The sequence below is a fragment of the Lactuca sativa genome, chromosome 3 (genome assembly GCF_002870075.4).
Source record: "Lactuca sativa cultivar Salinas chromosome 3, Lsat_Salinas_v11, whole genome shotgun sequence".
NCBI lineage: Eukaryota > Viridiplantae > Streptophyta > Magnoliopsida > Asterales > Asteraceae > Lactuca > Lactuca sativa.
This window is the reverse complement of record NC_056625.2, coordinates 73073828-73097186: the sequence shown is the minus strand read 5'-3', so window position 1 is coordinate 73097186 and position 23359 is coordinate 73073828. Positions and strand designations below refer to the sequence as shown.

Genomic DNA, 23359 nt, shown 5'->3' with positions numbered 1-23359 from the left:
AACATGCTAGTTATAATATCAATCATATGTGATTAATAACCCGCATGCATAGGGATTTATCACACTTTCAGCTGTTTTACCAAGTATAACACTATAGATGGTTTCCAAAACGTCTTTACTTATTTAAATCTTTTCTCAAATTGTCTCTCGTGTCGTACGTCTTACTTCAAAACTAGTTACCACGGTGTTTTAAATCAAGGTTTTCTTCACTTATATTGTTCTATCAAATTATATTCAAAACTTGTTATGTAGAGTTTTCAAAGGATTTCCGAAGGTTTTCAAGCTTGTTTTACAAAATGATATCAGTTCGTAATTTCTTTAAGTGTAAAGTTTTTCCAAATGTTTTTGTTAAAGTTTTCTTCTACGCTTCTATACTTCTACTTCGATAAATGCTTCTACTTTGTTAGATGCCACTACTTCGTTATGCTTCTACTTCGTTAGATGTTTCTACTTCTTTAAATGCTACTACTTCGTTAAGTGCTTCTACCTCGTTAAATGCATGCCTGTACTTGTATAGTTATATAAATAATGTTTAAAGGACTTAGGAAGGCTAGTTCGCCCTATTTCCTTTTCCTCGTTTGGATGTGGTCTGGTGGGATCGGATATTCGTCCGAAGGTCGTTTAATCATTAATTATATATCATGTATACATATATACACATAAAAGCTCTCTCTCTCTCTCTCTCTCAGCTAGTTCATCGCCTTGGGTAGTAAATGCCTCCATCTATTATTCATGTTTCTGGAACCCTAGTAACTATTATAGGAATAGTTAGGAGTCTCTATCTCTATCTCTATCTCTTTTTTTACTTTAGAATGTGACACACTATTTCCCTCTACGGCGCTTCTTTGCGCCAGTGCCGTGTAACCAGAGTCTCTGGGAAGGAGAGCGAGCATCGTGTGTATAGATCTATACGGGACTGACACTCCCATACCCTGACTACTAGCTACAGTCCGCGCCGGCAAGGCCCATGGGTGACATTAAGCCACTACTACTACTGCCACTACCTCTACGCGTGACCTGGAGGGTCATCGAATACTCTATCGTCGATCAGCATGGTTACATACGAGTTCATATTCACCCTTTTTTTAGACCTTGCTAGCTGTATCGTTCATTTGATACTGTCTGGGGTCTGTGTTTCTTTGTTTTAGACCTTGCTAGCTGTATCGATCATTTGATACCGTATGGGGTCTGTGTTTCTTTTGTTAGACTAAGCCAGGCGTATCATTCATTTGATACTCTCCTGGAGTCTATGATTTCTTTTGCCTCAATCAGCAGTGTTTCTGCTGAGGCATATGTCATTTTCCCTTAGTATTTTCTAGTGATATTCTCCTACTTTCTTTAAAGTCAAATACCGTATTTTGGGTAATGATTGTATTTCAGGGAAAATTTCTCTTTAAAAACATAACACTGTCGAGTCTTGGTAGAAGACTGCTTTTATTTAGAAAATATAGGATTTTCTGGAAAGGACACTAATACACTGTAGATTCCAAACTACTACTTTTTATAAAGTTATTTTGAATAAAATACTTACTTACATAAATGAAACTAAATACTTATGAACTCACCAGCATTTATAAAAATGTTGATACTCGCTTTCAAAATAACTTGTATTCTCAGGTCAGCAATAGACAGGTACATCTCAGGCGCTTTTGGTGAAGGCAGTTTAGTACCTAGCTGCAACTATATTAGTTTCTGTATTACTTTGATGTTTCTATGTATTGTAACTTATGTAAAACTATTACTATTAATGCAATGGTTGTTGTACTTTGATTACTATACTGCATATGTTGTGATACTTGACATGACGTCATCCACCCCAGAACGTTTCCGTCGTTCCGGTTTTGAGGTGTGACAATAGGCGGGAAAAGAGATATTCAGAAAAACCGATTTCCTGTCCTGTCTTAAGAACCTGTCTCAAAAGAGAAAAGAAGACCGGACTAAAAGAGACACCCCTTCCTGCATATCCATACAAGATCCGAGTAGGTCGGTCGAGGTCCTACGAGGTACCCAGTACTCGGAGTACCCTCCCCAAAGGAAAAAGATGTGTTTGTCAGGTTCGGATCTTCTTAGTTGGGTATTGTTAACTTATATGAAAAAAAACAACTAAGTATTTACGTAGAGCATGGACATATAAGGCTAAAAGTTATTTTTATCCCCAACAAAAGTTATTATTGAGGAGTTGGTTAATGATGTGTCCCTGGAACTAGATAGGAATAGACATGGAAATGGAGCGGGTTTGGAGCAAATCGACCTTGATGCAAACTCTTTTAACAAATTTCAAAATCTGATCCAAACTCGCTCCGCAACCAGTAAGATTTTGAAGAATCAAACACATACCCTTATCCATCAAATCCACATATATCCAAACCCACCCCATAAGCCGTATTCTTTTGAATAATCAAACACATTTTACTTAAATTTTAAAATAATATTTCTTAAACAAAACACATGTTGATTTAGAAAAATAGATTATGTACTCGAGGACTTTTGATTGAAATGAAAATCATTATTGTAGTAACTTCCGATTGGTTTTTTACTATCGATTGCATTGATAGAGAATAAGAATTACAAACTTTATCCTAGTTGATAAATGAACTCATTGATTTATAAATGAAATTGTTGATTTTTTGATGAAATATAAATGAAATGACGTCATTATTCTTGGAAGAAGACTAGAAATCTAAAAGTCAAGTCTTCGAGTCATATGTAAAAATGAGAATGGGAGAGAGCCGATGCAAAAGTAGTCCTTGACATGAGGGAATGCCAGACAGAAAGACCTACAGTTTAGTCTTTGTCCTTTTATCTTTGGACTTTCAATTGAAACTAAAAATAAACTTTAGGAAATATAGAATATAAATGTATAATTCTAAAATTTATATGGGACGGGTTATAAACAGAGCGGATCAGTAGTGATCTATACTGACCCTTTTAATAAAAGGGTTAATGAGTATAGTGTTGGATTAGTGTCTAAGTCCATAACTATTTTGGTATGTACTTGACCCAATGGTGCATGGTCCTTTTGGGTTGCCTTCACCAAAGCAACTTGATAGGATGAATTATAGAGAGAAAGGATTAAATATGATTTATTAATGTATTATGGGAATAATATATTAAAGGAGAAATCATATTGTTTAATTAATATTAGTCAATAATTAATTGGTAATTAGTTTTGTGACTAAAAGAGATTAATTAAACTAAAGGGACTGGAATTGTAATTATAGGATAATTGCAATTTGGGCCATGGATTGCCTTGAATCAAAAGGTGGACGAATTCTATGGGGAAACCCATAAGGAAATCGTCCATGGGCTTGATTAAAGGAGTCTATGGGTTGCTTAGGGCTTAAGCAACCAAATTAGGGTTTCCTTGTTAGATAACCCTAATAGCCTCACTATAAATAGAACCCTTAAGGCTCAAAAACGTGGACAAGCAACCTTCTAGAGTTTTCACACGGTTTTGGCAGCCTCCATCCTCTCTCCTCTTCATCCTCTTGCTTATGGTGTTTGTGAGCCATTAGAGGAGTGACACTTGTGACTCTAAGCCTTCCAAAGTCAATTCAAAGGAGGAATTGGGATTGTTATTACTACATAACAATCAAGGTAACTTTATAAACCTATTCTAATATCTAATATGATTACTTGTATGCTAGAATTAGGGTTTATAGTCTTGCATTCAAAGCATGTACAATAGCGAAACCTAGATCCAAGCATTAGGGTTTGTATGAGCACATAGGATGTCTTATGACCAAAAACCCATCAGTGGTATCAAAGCCTAGCTTGGTTTCAATTGTATTGATGCATTGTATAACTGGAAAATTCGTTTTTTGGGTTTCTGGAGGCTGGACTCGCCGAGTCCATGGCTGAACTCGCCGAGTCCATGCAGACTCGCCGAGTCCAAGCCTGACTCGCCGAGTTAGCTCGTCAGATGGAGGGTACTTCGGGATTTCTTGCTGTTTTTGCTTATCGATAGTTACCTTATCATGTTAGATCAATATTAATCCGATTATATGATATATTTGACAATATTTTTGATCTAATTGAAGATATTTATCAATTAATAAGATAATTGTTTCCTTATAAGATAATTGATTAATTATTTTGAGTAAATTGATAAATTATTTTGCAAGAAATCATTAAATAAATCAAATATGGATAATTATGTGATTAAATGTTAATTTGAATTATTTGTTATTTGATCCTTGTTGTTATGAAAAGTTTCATATTTTGCCCTTTAGGTTTTTACAGTTTAAATTTGAACCCAAAAGTTTTGTAGTTTTGAAATTTAAATAGTTGAAACCCTAATGTTTTGAAAAAGGTTTCAAAACTTGCCCTCAAGTTTTGGAATTTAAAAGTTGATTAAAAGTTTAATTAGGAATGTTAAATTCTAAAAGTCTAGTGTAGTTTTGAAAAAGTTCAAATCACACCCTTATGGTTTTATTAATTAATTAAGGTGTATAATTAAAAGAGGTTTAATAAATCCATAAAATTTAAGGTCTACAATTTAATTGAATTAAAAGTATAATTGTTAAATTAGACCACCTAGTATTTTGAAAGTATAAAATACACCATATACTATATATAACATTAAAAGTCTAACATTATATATATGTATGAGTAAAAGTCAGTCTTACCGTTAGTAGGCCTCATTCACGAAGCTGGTCTATAAGGGGTGTTTAAGGAAATTGCCTATAAAATGGCGATTGAATGGGTATCCACTCTTACCCACCGCACTCTTGACTAGTGGAGGGTCGTTAGCCGAACGGGTAGGATGGGACGAAACCTTTCATTATAAGTATAATGAATTATCAAAGTAACTAAATGTTTTTATAAAATTCCCAATCTTAGTTACTTAGGCAAAAGTGAATTGATGCAATTCCATGAAATTACATTTTGTGCCCTTGCGAAGACGTTAGTGGAGCGTGTGTGGTTTACCGACACACTAAATGGTTCTAAGCAAAGGTAGCAAAGGGTGACTCAATGTTTGTCATAGTTTGGTGGAGCGTGTGTGGTTTACTGGCACATTGAATAGGTGACTGTAACATGTGAGGGCACCATGTAAGTTTGCATGGTTATTCACACCCGCTTTGTGATCCTCGGCATCCCAGTCACAAACAAGAGGGGCATATCGAGATTTAAACATGCCATTGAAATGCTCAATGAATCTCAAAGGATCTAGGAGTTTTCATAGATTTAAAACTTAAATTCTTTTTCGTTTTTCGTGGTGGAAATTAGTGAATCGTCATTCACTTACCTTCAAATATTCTGCGATTAGGGTTACGACATCCCTCTCCCGAGTTGTAGAATATTGTGTTGGGTCCAGGCCTTAGTATTTCATTTGGGTGATTTACTGAGGACTCAATAAATCAACTAACTTGAATTCGTTTTCTCCCGTATTGTAGATGTCAAAGTTCGACAACTATGGTCTTCCCAAATCCCGTGGAACAAGCATTCCACATGAAGATGATATTCCAAGATTCGATTGAGGAACAAGAGATCATGCTTCACTTCCTCCTCCTCCTCCAATTATTCCCCCTAACCCACAAGTTCAAAGGCTTGAAAATTTCAAGATCACTCAAACCCGTTTGGCAAGTAAACATAATGAAGGAAAGTCGGTGTGTGCACACGTCCTAGGGATGAAGTCACACATTGATAGGTTAAGAATGTTAGGATCCGTTGTTTGTGAGGAAATGGTTGTTGATTGGGTTCTTCAGTCACTTCCTAACTCATATAGTGAGTTCGTAAGAGAGTACTATATGATGAACTACGACGTGACCCTTATAGATCTCACCTATATGCTTATTGCTGCTGAATCAGAAATGATTTGGCGCAATAGAAAAGCAAAGTTGATTGGTGAATCTGCCTTCGAGACCTCTATGGATATAGACAATGGCAACGAAAGACATGCTATGATCGAAAAGTTTGATCACAAGAGAAAGGCAATGTTTGAAGTAGTTCCATGTCATGTTCCAAAAGAGTCAATTTGCTTTCATTGCCAAGAGAAAGGACATTGGAGACGAAGCTGCCCTATTTACCTAAGAGATCTAAGAGATGGGAGAGTTGAAACGTATGGCTCTAATCTAGGTAAAATCCATTGACTAACTCTTTTAAGCTTCTATTCTAGATTCTTAATACATAAAGTGATAAGATTACAATTGATGTTTTGTAGGATCGAAGAAAAGAAAGGAAGCTTAAGGGAAGAAATGAGCATAATCTAACCATGTAGGAATGGATTTCGATCGCATTTCTCAAAGATTAGATTCTTGAGCTACTACTTAGAGTTAGAATTAGATTTCTAAGAAAGATGTATTAGCATAAGTTTTTCAATGAGTTGCATTGTAAGGACAAATTTTTTCCGCAATAAAATAAATTTAGATTTTAAATTTTATTTATTTATCCTTACAATGGCGTGTATGAAAAATTGATGTTAAAATGTTTCTATTATTAGCAATAATGGATTTGGTTCTTATATTGTTATTTATGGAAAGTCGAGAATTTACCAAATAGGGAGAGTTTCTCATCGCCCAAGTTTCAATTGGACAGAAATTTGGAATCATACAACTTGGTTGCACGATGAATGAGAAATCTCATATTTGGAAATTAGACTAATTCATTGACAATGTGTCAAGTGAAGGACTAGGAGATCTAGTACACAAAGTTGTGTGCTGATCAAGTTCACCATAAGAGTAACAAAGATATTCGTCATGATTTACTAAAAGCTTAGTAAATATGATTATACTTACAAGATTAAATGTAATTCTGAATTGATTAAAGGGTTTAGATCAATAGCAGAACGAATAAGAAGAATCAAGTAGGCAGAAAGATAAAAGTTTCTCCATTCTAAGAAGAAGGGAAAGTAGCTTTTATGCCTTATGATAGGTCTTAATGATTAAGAACCATATCTCAATTGATCCTCTAAGTGAGTCTTAGTACAATTGTATGTCTAAGAAGAGGAATCAAGAATTGATGAAATGGTTAAATCAATAAGTCAATCATACTTCGTTCCAATAACAAGTCTTAAAGTTAAGATTGTGACAATTAGTGAAAAGTATTAAGAAAGGTTTATAACATTCATCAAATGTGGAAAGTTGTGATGTCTTGGATAAGACAAAGACCAACTAGGACCAATTTATGAAGTGTTTTGATAAAAGCTACACTAACTCTTGAATATTTGTTTGTCAAGAAATGGTTTTTGACAAGAGAATCTTATATGTCAAGGAGTCAGTGGGAGTCTTAATGGTCTTGAAAGGTTTCAAGAACAAATCAAATAAACCTTATCGATCATCACTAGCACACGAGTTGAGGTTTACAACCTATCGTGTTGACATTATTTTGATTATGTGCCAATCCAATCGAGTTAATTATGCATGTGAGTTCTATGAGTTCTCATTTTGAATGCATAAAAGGCCTATCATAATGCATGTGAGTTCTTAATCAATGAAAGGTACATTGATAGGAAAGGGTGAGCTGCTTAACTACTTGGAAGACATGGTGGGCAGCTGTGCTACCATAAAGTCAAGAAATCTAGATCAAGAAAGTTCGATCCATAAGAGTTTGAATTTGTCGTAAACTTTGGTTTTGACAAATTCACATGGATAGGAACAAATACACTGTTTAAATCTAAGTGTCATAAGATTTCCTCCGTCATGAAAATGATTGTGAGGAAATGCTTTCACTAAGACAGATTTTAAGAAGATAGTGATTGTAAAATTGCTTTCTCGAATTCAATTATGTTTACGGCATCCCTTTCCATAATTTGAATTGTGAGGTTTGGCAATTAGTCTTAATTGTTTAGACACACATATGAACTATCGAAGGCAAATGTATATAAGTTCAAGAAGCCTTGATAAAAGATTATCAAAGCACTAAGTATTAGAAACATGAACTTAAGAAATTCAATAAGCATTGTTTTTCTGAAAGTTAAGATGTTTATGAATACATGTCGAAGCTAGTGGGAGTTGTGAAATGAGAATGATTGGAAATGTGTTTAATGTGATCTATTTCACAAAGTAAGAACCATAGGTAAACATTGTGTGCATGCTAGGAGCATGGGACAAGTGTAATAATTCAAGTAAGAAGTTGATTACCCGAAACGACAAATAATGAGTAATCGATATGGTGATAAGTGAAAGGTGTTTTATTTATCCTCAAGGGTTTGAGGCCATATGGGATTAGTATTATTCTTGTGTTTCACATTTGCATGTTTTGACTTCCAGAATAATTGAGTTTATTAAGAATAATCGAATTATTCGAACGGGCCACAGTCGTTCATATGTTGGAAGTAGGTATGAATGAAGACTGTCATGAATTGGTGTGTGGATTGTCTAAAAGAGTATTAGACATAAGCAAATGTTTGCTGCAACGTTCATGAGTGCTTACGAATATGACTTGAGCATTAGATTAAACCCACGCTCACTTGGATCACTCCATGAATTGTATCACGAGTGATTGGTGAGACGATAACATCTTATATTCTTGAAACCGAGATGTGTGAGTTGTATCTTGCGAATCGGTTGCACATTGATAATATGTAAACGCACTAGTAACTTGGTGTTCTAAAACATATTGTTGTGTGTGATTCGGTGCGTGAGTGCAAGCAAGCATTGTATCAAAGTTTATCCATTCCTTTTATCCAAGGTAGGATAAAAGCGATATCTTTTGGGCCCCTCGATGATTTAGTGATGACAAACGTAAATGCTCGGTCGGGCTAGGGCTAATTTGATTTGTTCAATTAGTCAGTCGTCATAAATCGGGAATCGAGATATAGTACAAAGAGAATGATTTGAAATCATATCTCATATGATATCTAGAATGGAGGAATATATGATCCCTTATCTAAGGACACGCGTATTTGATATGATCAGAGTTGACAGCGGCTTTGGAAAGCTACGATTGCAGATCAGGATCCGAAGTCAAACGCAGAATAGTTGTTAGACTTATCCAAGTAGGACACTGTTGGATTAGTGTCTAAGTCCATAACTATTTTGGTATGTACTTGACCCAATGGTGCATGGTCCTTTTGGGTTGCCTTCACCAAAGCAACTTGATAGGATGAATTATGGAGAGAAAATATTAAATATGATTTATTAATGTATTATGGGAATAATATATTAAAGGAGAAATCATATTGTTTAATTAATATTAGTCAATCATTAATTGGTAATTAGTTTTGTGACTAAAAGAGATTAATTAAACTAAAGGGACTGGAATTGTAATTATAGGATAATTGCAATTTGGGCCATGGATTGCCTTGAATCAAGAGGTGGACGAATTCTATGGGGAAACCCATAAGGAAATCGTCCATGGGCTTGATTAAAGGAGTCTATGGGTTGCTTAGGGCTTAAGCAACCAAATTAGGGTTTCCTTGTTAGATAACCCTAATAGCCTCACTATAAATAGAACCCTTAAGGCTCAAAAACGTGGACAAGCAACCTTCTAGGGTTTTCACATGGTTTTGGCAGCCTCCATCCTCTCTCCTCTTCATCCTCTTGCTTATGGTGTTTGTGAGCCATTAGAGGAGTGACACTTGTGACTCTAAGCCTTCCAAAGTCAATTCAAAGGAGGAATTGGGATTGTTATTACTACATAACAATCAAGGTAACTTTATAAACCTATTCTAATATCTAATATGATTACTTGTATGCTAGAATTAGGGTTTATAGTCTTGGATTCAAAGCATGTACAATAGCGAAACCTAGATCCAAGCATTAGGGTTTGTATGAGCACATAGGATGTCTTATGACCAAAAACCCATCATATAGGTCATTAACAAGTAAATGGATTAAAAACTATGCTCCAAACCCATATAATTCTTAAGGGTTTGGATTGGATCAAGGTTAGAACCCACTCCATTTCCAGGCCTAAATATGAATCAAAAGAAGGGAAAATATGTTGGATCTTCTAGGAAAAAAGTAGACTACTCCTGGTCCATTGTGCCTTATGGAAAATTTGGTGGACCTTCCCAAGTAATACATGGTAATGAGCCAGTTATTGATGATGAGCCAGTCATGACATGAGTGATGAGCCAATCATAGATAATGAACCAGCTATAAATGATGAAGATATAATGACTATTGTACATGATAGTGAGGATAGTGAATATGAAAATGTGGAAAGTGTATTTTCATAGTGAGCATGATGCAATAAAAAATGTAGTGTTTGATGAGAAACCTTTGATAGATGATGTGGAGATGGACATGAACAAATTCTGTAGTGTAGTTGATGAAGACAATGACTTGGGGCGGCCTGATCAAACAAACAATAATAAAGAGGAACATAAAGACATTGAAGATGAGCCTTTAAAAGTCATAGATAATAACATATTTGACTCATTTGCTAGTGAATAAGAGCCTCGAAAGAAATTGTTAAAAACCACTCTAAAACCATTTTCATGTTCATCTGGTGAGTTTCACACAAAAGCTTTTAAGATTGGTCAGACTTTCAAAGAAAAGGAAAAGATCAGAGAAGTTATTGCTAATTATTTTGTAAAAGAAAGGAGGGATTTGCATTATATAAAGAATCACAACACAAGAGTTAGGGTAAAGTGTGGGGATATTGTATTTGAATTGACTGGAGACACTACTAAAGGCATGGGCAATTTAGTACTTTCCAAGGAAAAAACTTGTCCATGGGTTCTTTTTTGTCTCTAGGTTAGATGAAAAAAAAAGTTTGGACTGTTAAAACATATGAAGATTGTCATTCTTGTTTGCAAACAAGGAAAATGGGGTCTTGCTCATCTAAGTTTCTAGCTAACATCATACTGCATCAAGTTGAAAGTAACCCCAAGATCTCTACACGTGCGTTACAAGAGGACTTGGTATAGAGGTATTCACTTTCAATATCAAAGATGAAAGTATTATGGGTTAAAGCTATGGAAAAAAATTTGTTTATGGTAATAGATGAAAGATGAAAGTGTTCCATTGAAGGAGGAATTTAAAAAAGGTTTGAAGGATTTTCTTGGATTTGATGGTATGTTTTTGAAGGGTTCCTTTCCTGGACAGGTCATCAGTGCAGTTGGGCTTGACTCGAACAATGGCAATTACCCAGTTGCATATGTTATTATAGAAACTGAAAATATTAACTCTCGGACATGGTTTTTTGAACACTTAGGTGATGACATGGATTTGAGTTCTTCATCAACCTTCACCTTCATTTCAGATTGGCAAAAGGTAGCCTCTAACTTCCACAAACTTCACTTTATTATTTTTATTTACTGACTTATGTTAATTGTACTCACATGGAATCTTGGCTGCAATAGAGAAGCTTTTTCTATCAGCTAAGCAAAGGTACTGTTTAAGACATGTGTTTAACAACATGAAATTGCAACACAGGAGATCTGAATTGAGGGAAGCAGTATGATATTGTGGAAAAGCATATAGCATACCAAAATTTGATAGGGATATAGATAAACTGAAAAAGCTTAATCCACAACCACATGAGTGGTTAACTAAAATTCCTACATAACACTGGGCAAGATCTCATTTGTCTGGTACGTATGATACTCTCTTCATTAACATATTTCATAACTGATTTCCCTAATTCATTGTTTGATTTTACACATAAGAAGGGCAATCACTGATAGTTTGACAAGTAACTTGTGTAAGGTATTTCACTCCAAGTTAGATGAGGTTAGGGACAAGCCTATAATCACTTGTTTGGAATTTATTAAAGAATACCTCACGAAGAGAATAGTAAATATTCATAAAGTGCAAGACAAATGCAAAGGTTTTCTAAGTACAACTACAACAACAGTCTTAGAAAACAATAAGACATAGGCAAATCAGATGAAGGTTCTATTCATTGGATCTGATAAATATCAAGTATCTGGTGTATGGATGGAAAAATATGTTGTGAACATGAAGAAGAGGAGTTGAACTTGCAGGAAATGGGACATTACATGTATTTCATGCCAACATACTATTGATACAATGTATGATAAGATGCAGAATGGGTCAGAATGTGGAGATCCTTAGGTAAACAAATGTTATTGGCTTAGTACAAGGAATCATATGTATCGAAACACAATTGACCTAATAAATAGAAGGAACATGTGGCCTAGATATGACTATCCAACAACCCTTCTCCCACCCAAACATCACACATAGGTTTATTGATATACATGTTTTACATAATTCAATCTGAAAATATTCACTAAACTTGTTGATATGTATCCTTATAAATTTGTTTATATGTTGACAGATCAAAAACAAGGAAGAGGGCAACTGATGAGCCAAGTCAAAGTACAAGTATAAGCAGGAAATACGTGACCATCACTTGCAGAAAATGCCCCAACAAAGGTCATAATGCTAGGACATGCAAGGGACAAAGAGGTCCTAGTGAAGTTGGAAATGGGAGTGGAAAGAAGAAAAGGAAAGCACATGCAGTTTAGTTTGTAGCTTTAATTATGTTGTTTCTATTATGTCTATGGATTTAACATGTCTACTATGTATGGTTATGGTATGTTTGTAGAAACAATTACTTTTTATAGGTATTTTGGGCATTGTATGTTTGTAAACATGATATTGCTGAAGGGTTTTGAGCATTCTAACACTCCTAAGGTTTACATGCAACCCTAGAAACCTTGGATCTATGTTTTACTATGATACATGCAAATTTGATTTCCAAGGTTCTTAATCTATCTAGCATAGCATGGGGAGCTTTTAAACATAAATGCTAGAAGAAGAACATACGTTTTGTTGTTTGGATTCCTTGAGAACCTTGTGAGCCTATCACCTCAATTGTGATTCCTCAAATGTCTCACACAACACCACAATACTTGGAATAACCTTGAGAGAAGTTCACTAATACCTCAAAATCGGATAGCCCTCTTTACTTGCTTGTAATCGTGCAAATTTTGCTAGACAATGGGTCTTTATATAGTTGTGACACAAGTAGGGTTACACCATGTAAACCCTAATTGTCATGGCTTTCCATATTCCATGATCCATGGGTTTTTAACCTCCATGGACCATCCATGGAGCACCTTATGAGTTTTAGCCCAATCCATACAAACCATGGATCATTAGCCCACTATACAAGAATAGACGATTTACACAATCAACCCCATATATTGAATTAGTCTCTTTTTGATCACTTAATTAATTTCAAATTAATTCTTTGATCAAGACTAATTAAATAATATTATTAATATATTTGAACTTATAATATATTAATAATCATTAAGTGTCCTTTCTCTTATTTAGTCTATCCAAGTGTTGCAATGTCATGCAACCCAAATGGACCATGCTAACCGAGTCAAGTACATTTCAAGAATAGTTATGATCATAGACACCTAATCCAAAAATTGCACCTACATGCATTATGGTTATTGGTATTTTGATCTACTATGTTTGAACTAGTATACTTTCAATTTTGGTAATGTTACTTGGTAACTAGTTTTTTGGTTATGTTATTGCACATTAACAATCAACTTTACACTTACATGCAATCAAATTGACAATTTTCTTCCTTGCTAATACCAATTCACATTAAAACTAAACATCAAATTTACATTACATATAATAACCATTATATATTATTGTCCCAACATTACATACAATCACATGGAAAATCCTTCAAAAGCTATAACAAAAAAGGGACCAAAATACAAATTCCAAAACACATATTTCCTCCCAAAAGCTTCTTGTTTTTTTACTTGAAAAAAGTAACACACCAAGAAAAACAACCAACTCATACAAAGTAACCATTTCACCATCATCAATCTTGCTTCGAGATTGTTTCTTCCATGCAACAACCCTAGAATTGCAACGATTGACTTAGGGCACATGGGAGGGTCAAACCATAAAAAAACTGCATGTTCCTCGTAACCTTGAGCATGACCAGAATCAACACCCATGGGTTTAGATCAGTCCACGATGTCACCAATATCGCCAGCCTTCCACAGTGCCATACACCAATGTCTTTTTTTAGGAAGAGAACTTGAGTGGGGAGGGAAGAACAAAAGAAGGGGATGAGAAGTAGAAGGATACAGGGGTCTAATTATATAGGCTGATGTACAACGAGATGAAAAGATAAAAATACCCATGCACTAACGATACAAAAGTGATAGGGTTAAGGTCAAAGACCAATCGCACAATGAACTTAAACTATAAGGACTAGTGGCATGACTTTTTCCTAGGAAGTTCTCAAAGTGGGATATTCTGTAAACACATGGACCAATTATGAAATTTTGTTTATATTGTATTTTACTTTTTCTTAATGTTGCTTCGATTAAATGGTGGACAAGCAAAAATAATAGATATGTATCGAATGGTAGAAACAAACAATTGGAAGCCTAAACCCTCACGTTAATCTGAATCTTATGCTACATGAAACATGTATTCTACCTAAATGTTAGATTTAGAAAATGATCAACATTAAAGATGAGGCATGAAATACATGTATCAATGTATCATGTATTAATGCATCCCACCAATCGATTTTAAGGAAGCAGTTACGTATAAGACTATAAGCTTAATTAACTTGGTTAGAAAGGTTGTTTACTTGTTTATGTATCCAATTATACATAGAGTATTCCATGCATATTCAATTATTCAATAATAAGGGCATATTGTGTAGTACGAGCCTAAGGTAAAATTTATAAGAAAATAATTATATGAATAATATTACGGAAATATATGAAATCAAGCAAGAAATCAAAAATGTTAAAGCATGTGTTTAACATAGTGTACTTAAAAAAAAAATCCGCTACTAGATGATTGTTTGCAAGGATACAATAGGTTGTAGTGTTCTTCGAGACTATCCGAACCTCTAGTAGTCATGAAGATTATCTTGAAGCGACAAGAAAACATAGCAAATAAGAAGATGATAGAAGTCGATTTCAGTTTTCTTGTCGGTCGGTAATACATTCATACCCATAGGACGTGTACACTTACAAAGTCAACGAACCAAACCTAATTTGGTTTGCATTTACACCCATACATGTCGTAAAAGAAAGCATTTGTGTCATAAGTCTTAAAAAGCTTAGAAACTTTTTTAATTTTATACCGACTTTCTTTTCATTTTCCCACCTATATGGGATGAAGTGAAAGTTGATTAAACTTATTTATTTACTTCTTTCAACACTTCATATTAAAGTTTAATTTCCCATTCATCTTAAATCTGTTTTGAATAGGGGTACAAACGAGTCAAGCTACTCGCAAGCTACTTGGGATCGGCTCGTTAAAAGCTCGACTCGAAACCAGTTTTAAACGAGCCCGAGCCGAGCTCGAGCTTAATATTAAGCTCGTTTATTAAACGAGCTCGAGTTCGAGCCTATGTAACTAAGCCCGATTAGGTTCGCGAGCCTAAACGAGCCTTTATATAACATAATTTATTATTATTTTCATATATTAAAATAGAAACATATTTTGGAAATTATGGATTTCGGGTATTAGTAAACGAGCTTCTTAACAAGCTTGAGCCGAGCTTAAGCTTATTTAGGCACATCAAACGAAAAACGAGCCGAGCCAGTATAATTCTTTACGAGCTCGAGCCGAGCTCAGTAAAAGAAAGCTCGAATTGAGCTAAGCTCGAGCTTGAGCCTCGTATAACTTAAACGAGCCCAAGCCGAGCCTCGTCAGGCTCGGGCTCGGTTCGATCGTTTGCACCCCTAGTTTTGAATGTCTGATATACAAAAACGAAAGTATCATTTGGAGAACACAAACATATAACTGTTATTCGTTTTAAAAGCGTTTGAGGGTTCAATATTCATGCTCACCTAAAAAAAAAAAAAAAAAAAAAAAAAAAAAAAAAAAAAAACTCATTTTTTGAAATTGGTTAAAACCAATTTTCCGGCAATTAGATGTTTGAAAATTTCATAATCTCTCTGAATAAACTTACCGAAAGTAAACAATATATCCAAATATATCTTGCTCTTCATTCCAACTCAAGCGAGACTTTTTTAGAGAACTAATATGTGTTAGTCGTACGTTATGAGTTAGTAATAATATTTGTAGTTTCTAGTGGATATAATACATGTAAAAGAAAATGTAAAATTCATGGGTTTTTATTTAACTATCGTGTCACTAAAACTGCGAATCATAAATCTAAAATGAAATTTTTTATCTATATTTCTAGTCAGACTATATATTGCATACAAAAAGCTTTTACAATTATTTGGAATTCACAACGGAAATATCGAGTTCAAGTCATTTAGTCTGAACCTCGTTTATAATATTTGTTAAAGCGGTATAAGTACCCACCACCGCAACAAAAGTTCCAATAAACACGATCATCAAAATCACACTCATTTCTACCCCAATTCTTTTGAACCCTATGGCGATCTTCCAATAACACAAACATGGAAACAATATCGACACAGTGATGCTCAGAAACGCACCAATAAACGCCATAACATACCCAAAAAAAGGGACCAACAATGCCACAAAGACAGTGCTCATCACGAGACATGTTCGGATGATACAACTCATCATCTTGCTTTCTCGAAAGGGAAATGTTTCTTCTACTGATGCTGCAATTGGTGCTATGACTAAAGCATATTTCGTTATGGGGTTCATCAGTGTGGTGTAAATTGCTATTTTGGAACTTATATTTTTTGTGGGAAGATTTAATGTCACTTGTGAAGCTAAGTGCTCTCCGAACATCAAGTAGCCTATTATCGCCATCGATCCATAGCTTATAGTGCTCAAAACAAAACAAACAAGTAAAACCTGCAGTCGTATATAAAGAGGTATATATTGGTTAATACTTATTATTAATTAAGAGCTTAGGATCTTAGTTAATTACGTGAAAAACACATCTAGTTACCAAAAACACCTGATAATTACAAAGTCTTAATTTCTGCCCTTCTATTATTTCTCAAAATATGCTTGTCTTTTTGGGAAGTGTTGTGTCTTTAATGTATTTTGGTATGAATGATGGATAAATTGCAATATAAAACCAAATACTAACCTTGGGAAACTGGGACTTATCCTTCATGGAATTGCATAGTGTTGGAAAAACAGCATGACCACAGTAACAAAAAGTAAACAAGCTTACGGCAGTTGGCAACCCATTCCAATTCCAGAGTTCCCCTCTCTCATGGAATCCAACTCCATCAAAAGCACCACCCCAAAGTACAGCCAACACAAGAATCACCGATGCAATTACCCCGCCAGCAGAAACATATGCCAACACCCCCAAATTTCTTAACCAAGTTGTAGGCAATACCACAAGAGCAGTCACCAAAACAAACCCTTGTTTCCCTCCAATTTTCATTCCAAAAATGTCAAAACTTTCCTTTGGAAATAACTTGTGTAAATTGTCACCTTCCATAATTAAAAACTCTACTGCCACCAAGAAAAGCTCGAGGTACATGAAGGTTGAAATAATCGCCCTACCTTTTCTCCCAAATGCCACTTGGCCTATGTCAGGGTATGTTTTGATGATGAGGGGGTCTGAATCCATGCATCTTTGAAGAAGTAATCCTGTGTAGAAACATAAAAGAGCTACCAAGAGTAGTAAAATTAGGCTTAACCACCCACCTTTTGAGAGCGCATACGGGATAGAAAGTATCCCGACACCTGTAAAAAAACAAGATGATGTTTGTTACTAGGGAAATATGAGATCATGCATAAAGAATATATATATATATATACAATTATTTTGTGTGTATTTACCGGATAAAGTATTGACACCATTGAAGCAAGTTCTTAGGAAGGTGGTGCCTTTGGTTGGTGATGATTCATGTGACTGTAAATGCTGGTTTTGGCTCTCCATATTCTCCACATTGTTGGTGTCCATTTTTGCTTGGTTTTGGGACCAAAAAGTATTGTTTGTTTATAGAAAAGGGTGAGGCTCATTTATAAAGAAAGTTGCAATAGTTAGTTCAAGATTATGTGGAAAGTGGTTATCTTTAATGACTTTAAGATATTCAGAATTTTGCTTTTGTTTAGGAATTATTTTAAAAAAATTCTATTTAAATACTTGACGGGCCCAAAAACAATTAAAATATTGGTGAAAAGTTATTGGTAAGAGATTATTATATGCATTAACAATCCTACTGCTTAAATTCATGACATCTCTCACTGAAAACTGAATAAACAAATTAAACCAATCCTAAGTTCTGTTTGCATGCATTTGTAATATCCCTAGTCTAGAGCAGTCGATCACCACCTTCCTATAAGTGAAACTATGATTAAAGTCATTGATAGTCCAGTTATGATTAGATTATAATTTCGAAATCATGATTTAAAAGAGACATGATGTATGAAATTTACTTTCTATTAAGGTGATATGATCCCAATTTTATCTTGTTTAGCTGAGTTATCAATTTATTTTTTTCATATCATCATAAAACAAGTTTAACGGCATATTTAATATATTTGATTACTGTTAAGAGTTATGCTTTATTTAATACTCTAATGATGGGTGTCCATCGTGGGTGGTAAACTTATGGTCAGCAAAGGCAGATAGTGAAGATGAATAGATTACCATTTGTATTCTTAACATACAAAAATAAGCATTATTTTCGGTATGTGTATCCACCATTAGAAACAATTCCACTATGGTTCATTGTTTTGGTACAAAGACCTTTGCTTTTGGTATGGTGGTATATGTGCTTTTGAGAACCCTTTTTCCTTATCAGTTAAGGATAGCATTATAGCAAGTAGATTAAGGGTTCATTAATAAAAATATAAAAGTATGATCAGTCAATTGATAAAGTCACAAATAAAGACGTTATCAATCATAATGTATTTAAAAATCAATTTAGGAAGCACAATTCTATCCTGTTATTTATTTATTACGTTGTTATTTGTATTTCTTATATCATATTTTATATGAGTGTTGATCCGTACACAACAATTTTTCTCCATACACAACAATATATGCTTTAAAATGTTGTATTGTACAACTATATAATGCATGAATTGTTGTCTATGGCAAATACAGTTATCTACGAATCATTTCCCATTTCATATACATCCACATTAATACGTTCTTACTGTTCTTAGTAAGTGTATCATGATAGCTTTTACAATTACATTTAATAACACTTTCAAAATTGTAGCCCATTTACACATCAATAACTATTTAATACATACTTTTAGTAATTTAAAATTTCAAAATACTCATCAATATCAATATGGTATAATAATCATAACTTAGGATTTGAACACTTCAAACATTGAGTGGGTCTCGGGTTTAATTACTACAACCTTCAACTTTGAGATGATCTTACGTTAAAAAATAATATGCACGTACATAAATATATAGTAAATTGCCCAACGTTGGGCGGCACAATCCGTTTTTTAAATTGAATTTTGACAATTTTATCAACAAAATTAGGTACATTTGTATTTTAGATAAATATATAAGGCTGATACTACTCATTAACTCAAATTTCATTATAAAAAATGTCAATTTAGTGGCATACAAAAAATGTCATTAAAAATCCAAAAAATATCACTAAAAGCTTCTTAGAGAATGAGCAGCACACATAATAAGTGTCACTATAAACGCTCCCACTAAAATCCTTTAATAACATTTTTTACTTTTGTCGTTGCAACTTTTTAGGATTTTCAGGGCATCTTTTTATGTGTCACTGTAGAAGAAAAGTTTTTTGTGGCACATATTTTGTGCCATCGAATGTTAATTTGATTAAAAAATTCATGTTATTTTAAGTTACACATTTTAAAATATTAGTGATACTTTTTATTTCGTAGCAATACAAAAAAATATTTGGTCAAACATTTTGTGTAATCTTTTCTGCCATACAAATACACTTGTACGAGTAATAATTTCATCAAAATTACTATAAATTTCAAATTTTCTAGAAAAAATACAATAAAAAAATAAAATAAAATTACAAGTTTTTACCTGTAACGTCTATAAACTAAAATTTGTCAAACATTTTTTCCACAAGTATTGCAGGGCTATATTTTCGATTTTGTGGGTCTTCTTTCATTACTGAAATGTGGATCAATAATTTCATAATCAAAAATCAAAAAACAAGTCATAGTTAAAGCACTTTCTAAAAAAAAGAATAGGTAAAGTAAACATATGTTTGACTTTGACTTACTACTCCTTTATTTCTTCTATAATTTATGAGCTTTACGAAGTATAACTTGCTTCACACTTGGCAGAAAAATTGACTACTATCCATTTCTCGATCTTAATGGGAGTGAAAAGCTTCTGCAAGAGAAAAGAATTTAAATATATAAAAAGCAAAAAACTGATACTTGCAAATTACAGAAATACCCCTATCACACAAACCTTGCAATGCTTATTGTCATGTCATCATATGTCCCATCATTTTTTTTCACTTTGACAGAAAACATGTTAAAGCCATGTCAACATGGGGGTTGGGGGAACACTCAAAAGAACAACTCAAGTTTTGAAGCATTTTCATGGCCTGTAAACCGTGAGAAAGTAGTGTGTGAAAATTTTAAAAAATATTTAAAGAAAATGGTGTGTGTAAGTATAACCTTTTTATTTACCTCAACCGAGTCAATAGAGCAAAAATTGTGTACATTTTTGTTGGATTTTAGGAAATAAATCACGGGTCCAAGACTAAGAATCATTGTAGTTAATACATCCGAATAGACATATCTCAGATGCATGAGAAATTAAAAGAGCAAGTTAATGAAATCTAACAGGGGAAAATTAATATTTAGTAAAGTAAATATGGTCAATGGTCATACCCATACTTAGTGACAAACCACCATCTGTCGGATGAAAACTAGAATAAAGTACAAGTCATCCAGGGACACCCCCTCCAATATCAGTGAAGTTTCTTGAGTCATCATGAAAGAATGATTGTTTGACCAAAAGGCATTCCCTAAATACAACAACGACTTTTTATTAAGCTAGAAAAAAAAAAAGATAACCTAAAAAGCATCCAAAAAACGAAAATACCATATACATAAGGTAAAGGGTAGGTTAGATGTAGAGAGGCATACAATAAAGTAGATAACAGAAATAAAGAGTGAAATTATAAAAGTAGTACATTTGAGCTGCTTGTTGCCTCAAGATAATATCAAGAACCCTTAAAGAATCCTGAAGTTTTTCTAGCTCTTCTCCTTGAAGGGCAAGAATGACCAAATTTAATGGTATTTTAGCAACCTACTTAATCTCTATTCTGAATTCTTTTCGTCGAAAGATAGTTTTAACCTTTTACCGGTTCCATCAACAGACATTGAACCTAGTGGGTTGTGTTCTAAGAAGCTATCTAGCTTCTCCATGTTTTCATCTCTTGGAGATGACTTAGGTGGACCCAGCACCCGGTTCTCTTGAATTATCTCCCAGACTATTTCAGACAACGTGTAAAAGGACCCACCAACTTCCTTACTTATCAGATTCAGCGATAAGAAATCTCCGTTGTTTGATTTCTAGTATCTGTAAAAAAGAAACCATAATCTTAACAGTTATCATCTTCAGTTTGTAAGAATGTGTTTTTGATCAAGCCAAAAGAACAGAGTCAGGATCAGAAAGAAATGAAAACACCTTTTAATAAAAGTCTCAACCATTCCTTTCTATTCTTCTTTTGAACATTGAATTCCTAATTTCTTCCTTTCAAAAGAATCATTAAACTTTGCTAAAGCAAATGTTTGCCCAACCCTACCTCATCTACTCACATGCATTCGGTCAACAAAGAGTAGATCAACAACCACCGATTAGCAAAACCTACGACATGACATGATCAATGTCATATTGTTAAGTTTGAACAAACCAGAGAAGATCACTCAATTTGATGTTATGCATAATAAGGATTAAGGAACTACTACTACTCACCAAATGATTAGAATAACAAGATAAGATACATGAAAATAAATGCAAAAAACATGTCTAAACCCTATCATGTTGACACTAATGATTCCACTTTAAATACTATAAACCACCAATATAATTATTAGGCACATTTAATTACATCTGATTCACTTGGTACTTTTTAAGTTAAAAGAACATGTGCATTCAAACTACTGTTTATTTTCTCCATCTTGTACATCCATAAAACTCCTTAGGGATTTGAACATATGGTGCAATAGTTAGAGAAACAAGAACTAATAAGATGGAACAATGAGTTTACCTCCCAAGTCCCAATAGAATGTAGAAACATAGGAACAAAAGATGAATATATCCAATCAAAGTGAAACCATGAAACTTTTTAATCAGCATTAGGTGTGGTTGTTGGCTTCAAATTAGCTATCAAATTCACCAGTTGATTGAACTGATAAGAGGTAATAGACCAATGACTTTGTATAGCTAAATTATGATCATTCACGTTCCAAGTTAGCATATATAGATTGAAATCTATTGTGTGACACAATCTAGTAAGGCCCAAGGACTCCTCATGTTCAAGTCTTGCTCAACTAACCTTTCCCTGTCACATCATCAAATCAAAGGAAAAGAACAAATGATTATATATTGTAACAAATTTTCAATGTATACTGAAGCATAGATGAAGCATTTCTCCTTTGATAAGGTAGAATTCCCAAAATTAAAATCCAGATTTCAAAGGATCATATAAATCAATAGAGATATAAATAAATCAACTTGCATATGATAAACAAAAAATTAATGGGGATTGATCCTCGTGCAAAAGTATATAGATGTAAACACATGTAAAGTCATAGACACAAATATATATGCCTACTATATAGGTGGAAGAAAGAACCTGCTAAAATCAACAGACCTATGAGCTACCTTGTGAGAGCCATGGGCATTTTGATTTTGTAGACACATCATCGAATCAGTATAAAGAATAGATGAAAGTATGGAATAATAAATAGAGTGCAGTGAAAGAAATGTTAAAAACAGTTTCCAGTGAACGGTCTAATCAAAATAGAAGGCACAATTTTAGGAGAATGTGAAGAAGGAGGAAAATGAGGTGTTAGGTATTACCTGATAGAATGAATAGCACATGAGAGGTGAAGCAAAGACGACAGCGGCGGCGGTGGACGTAGACAAAGGGGAATAACGGACACCAACGAGGGCAGCAAATTAATGGTGTGGCGATAGGGTTTAGTGCACCGACTATGGAGTTCAAAGCATAGTGTTTTCCTTCTTCGCCCTAAGTGTTTTATACGAGAGTTTTCCCTCTTTGCCCTAACTTTCCGGTTGGTAGGAGGGAAAAAGAAAAATGAAAATATAAATATAAAATCACTAGAATGAGATAGCTTTTTTTGAACAATGAAACAACGAGATATCAGCTGCATAAAAAATTAAAAATATATAATAATAAAAAAAACAATGGTTAAATTAGAATAAAACTTATGGTTTGTATGAAATAAAATCAAAATATTTTAGTATTATTTGAAATTATTATGCTATTAATAAACATGACTTTAATGGCATCAAATGTTGTGTGCCGTTAAATCTATTAATTATTATAGTGACATTTAGGATGTGCCATTAAAAGTAGAAT

General features: G+C 33.9%; 1 protein-coding gene across 1 annotated transcript; it reads right to left on the bottom strand.

Annotated features, from left to right (window-relative positions):
• Window positions 1-16041: 16041 nt before the first annotated feature.
• LOC111879105 (amino acid transporter AVT1I) lies at window positions 16042-17778 on the bottom strand. The gene is made up of 3 exons (XM_023875581.3): window positions 17613-17778; window positions 16906-17516; window positions 16042-16664 (listed from the first exon to the last, which is right to left on the bottom strand). Exons 1-3 carry the CDS (start codon window positions 17734-17736, stop codon window positions 16143-16145), a joined length of 1257 nt encoding a protein of 418 aa, XP_023731349.1. The 5' UTR covers window positions 17737-17778; the 3' UTR covers window positions 16042-16142.
• Window positions 17779-23359: the final 5581 nt, after the last annotated feature.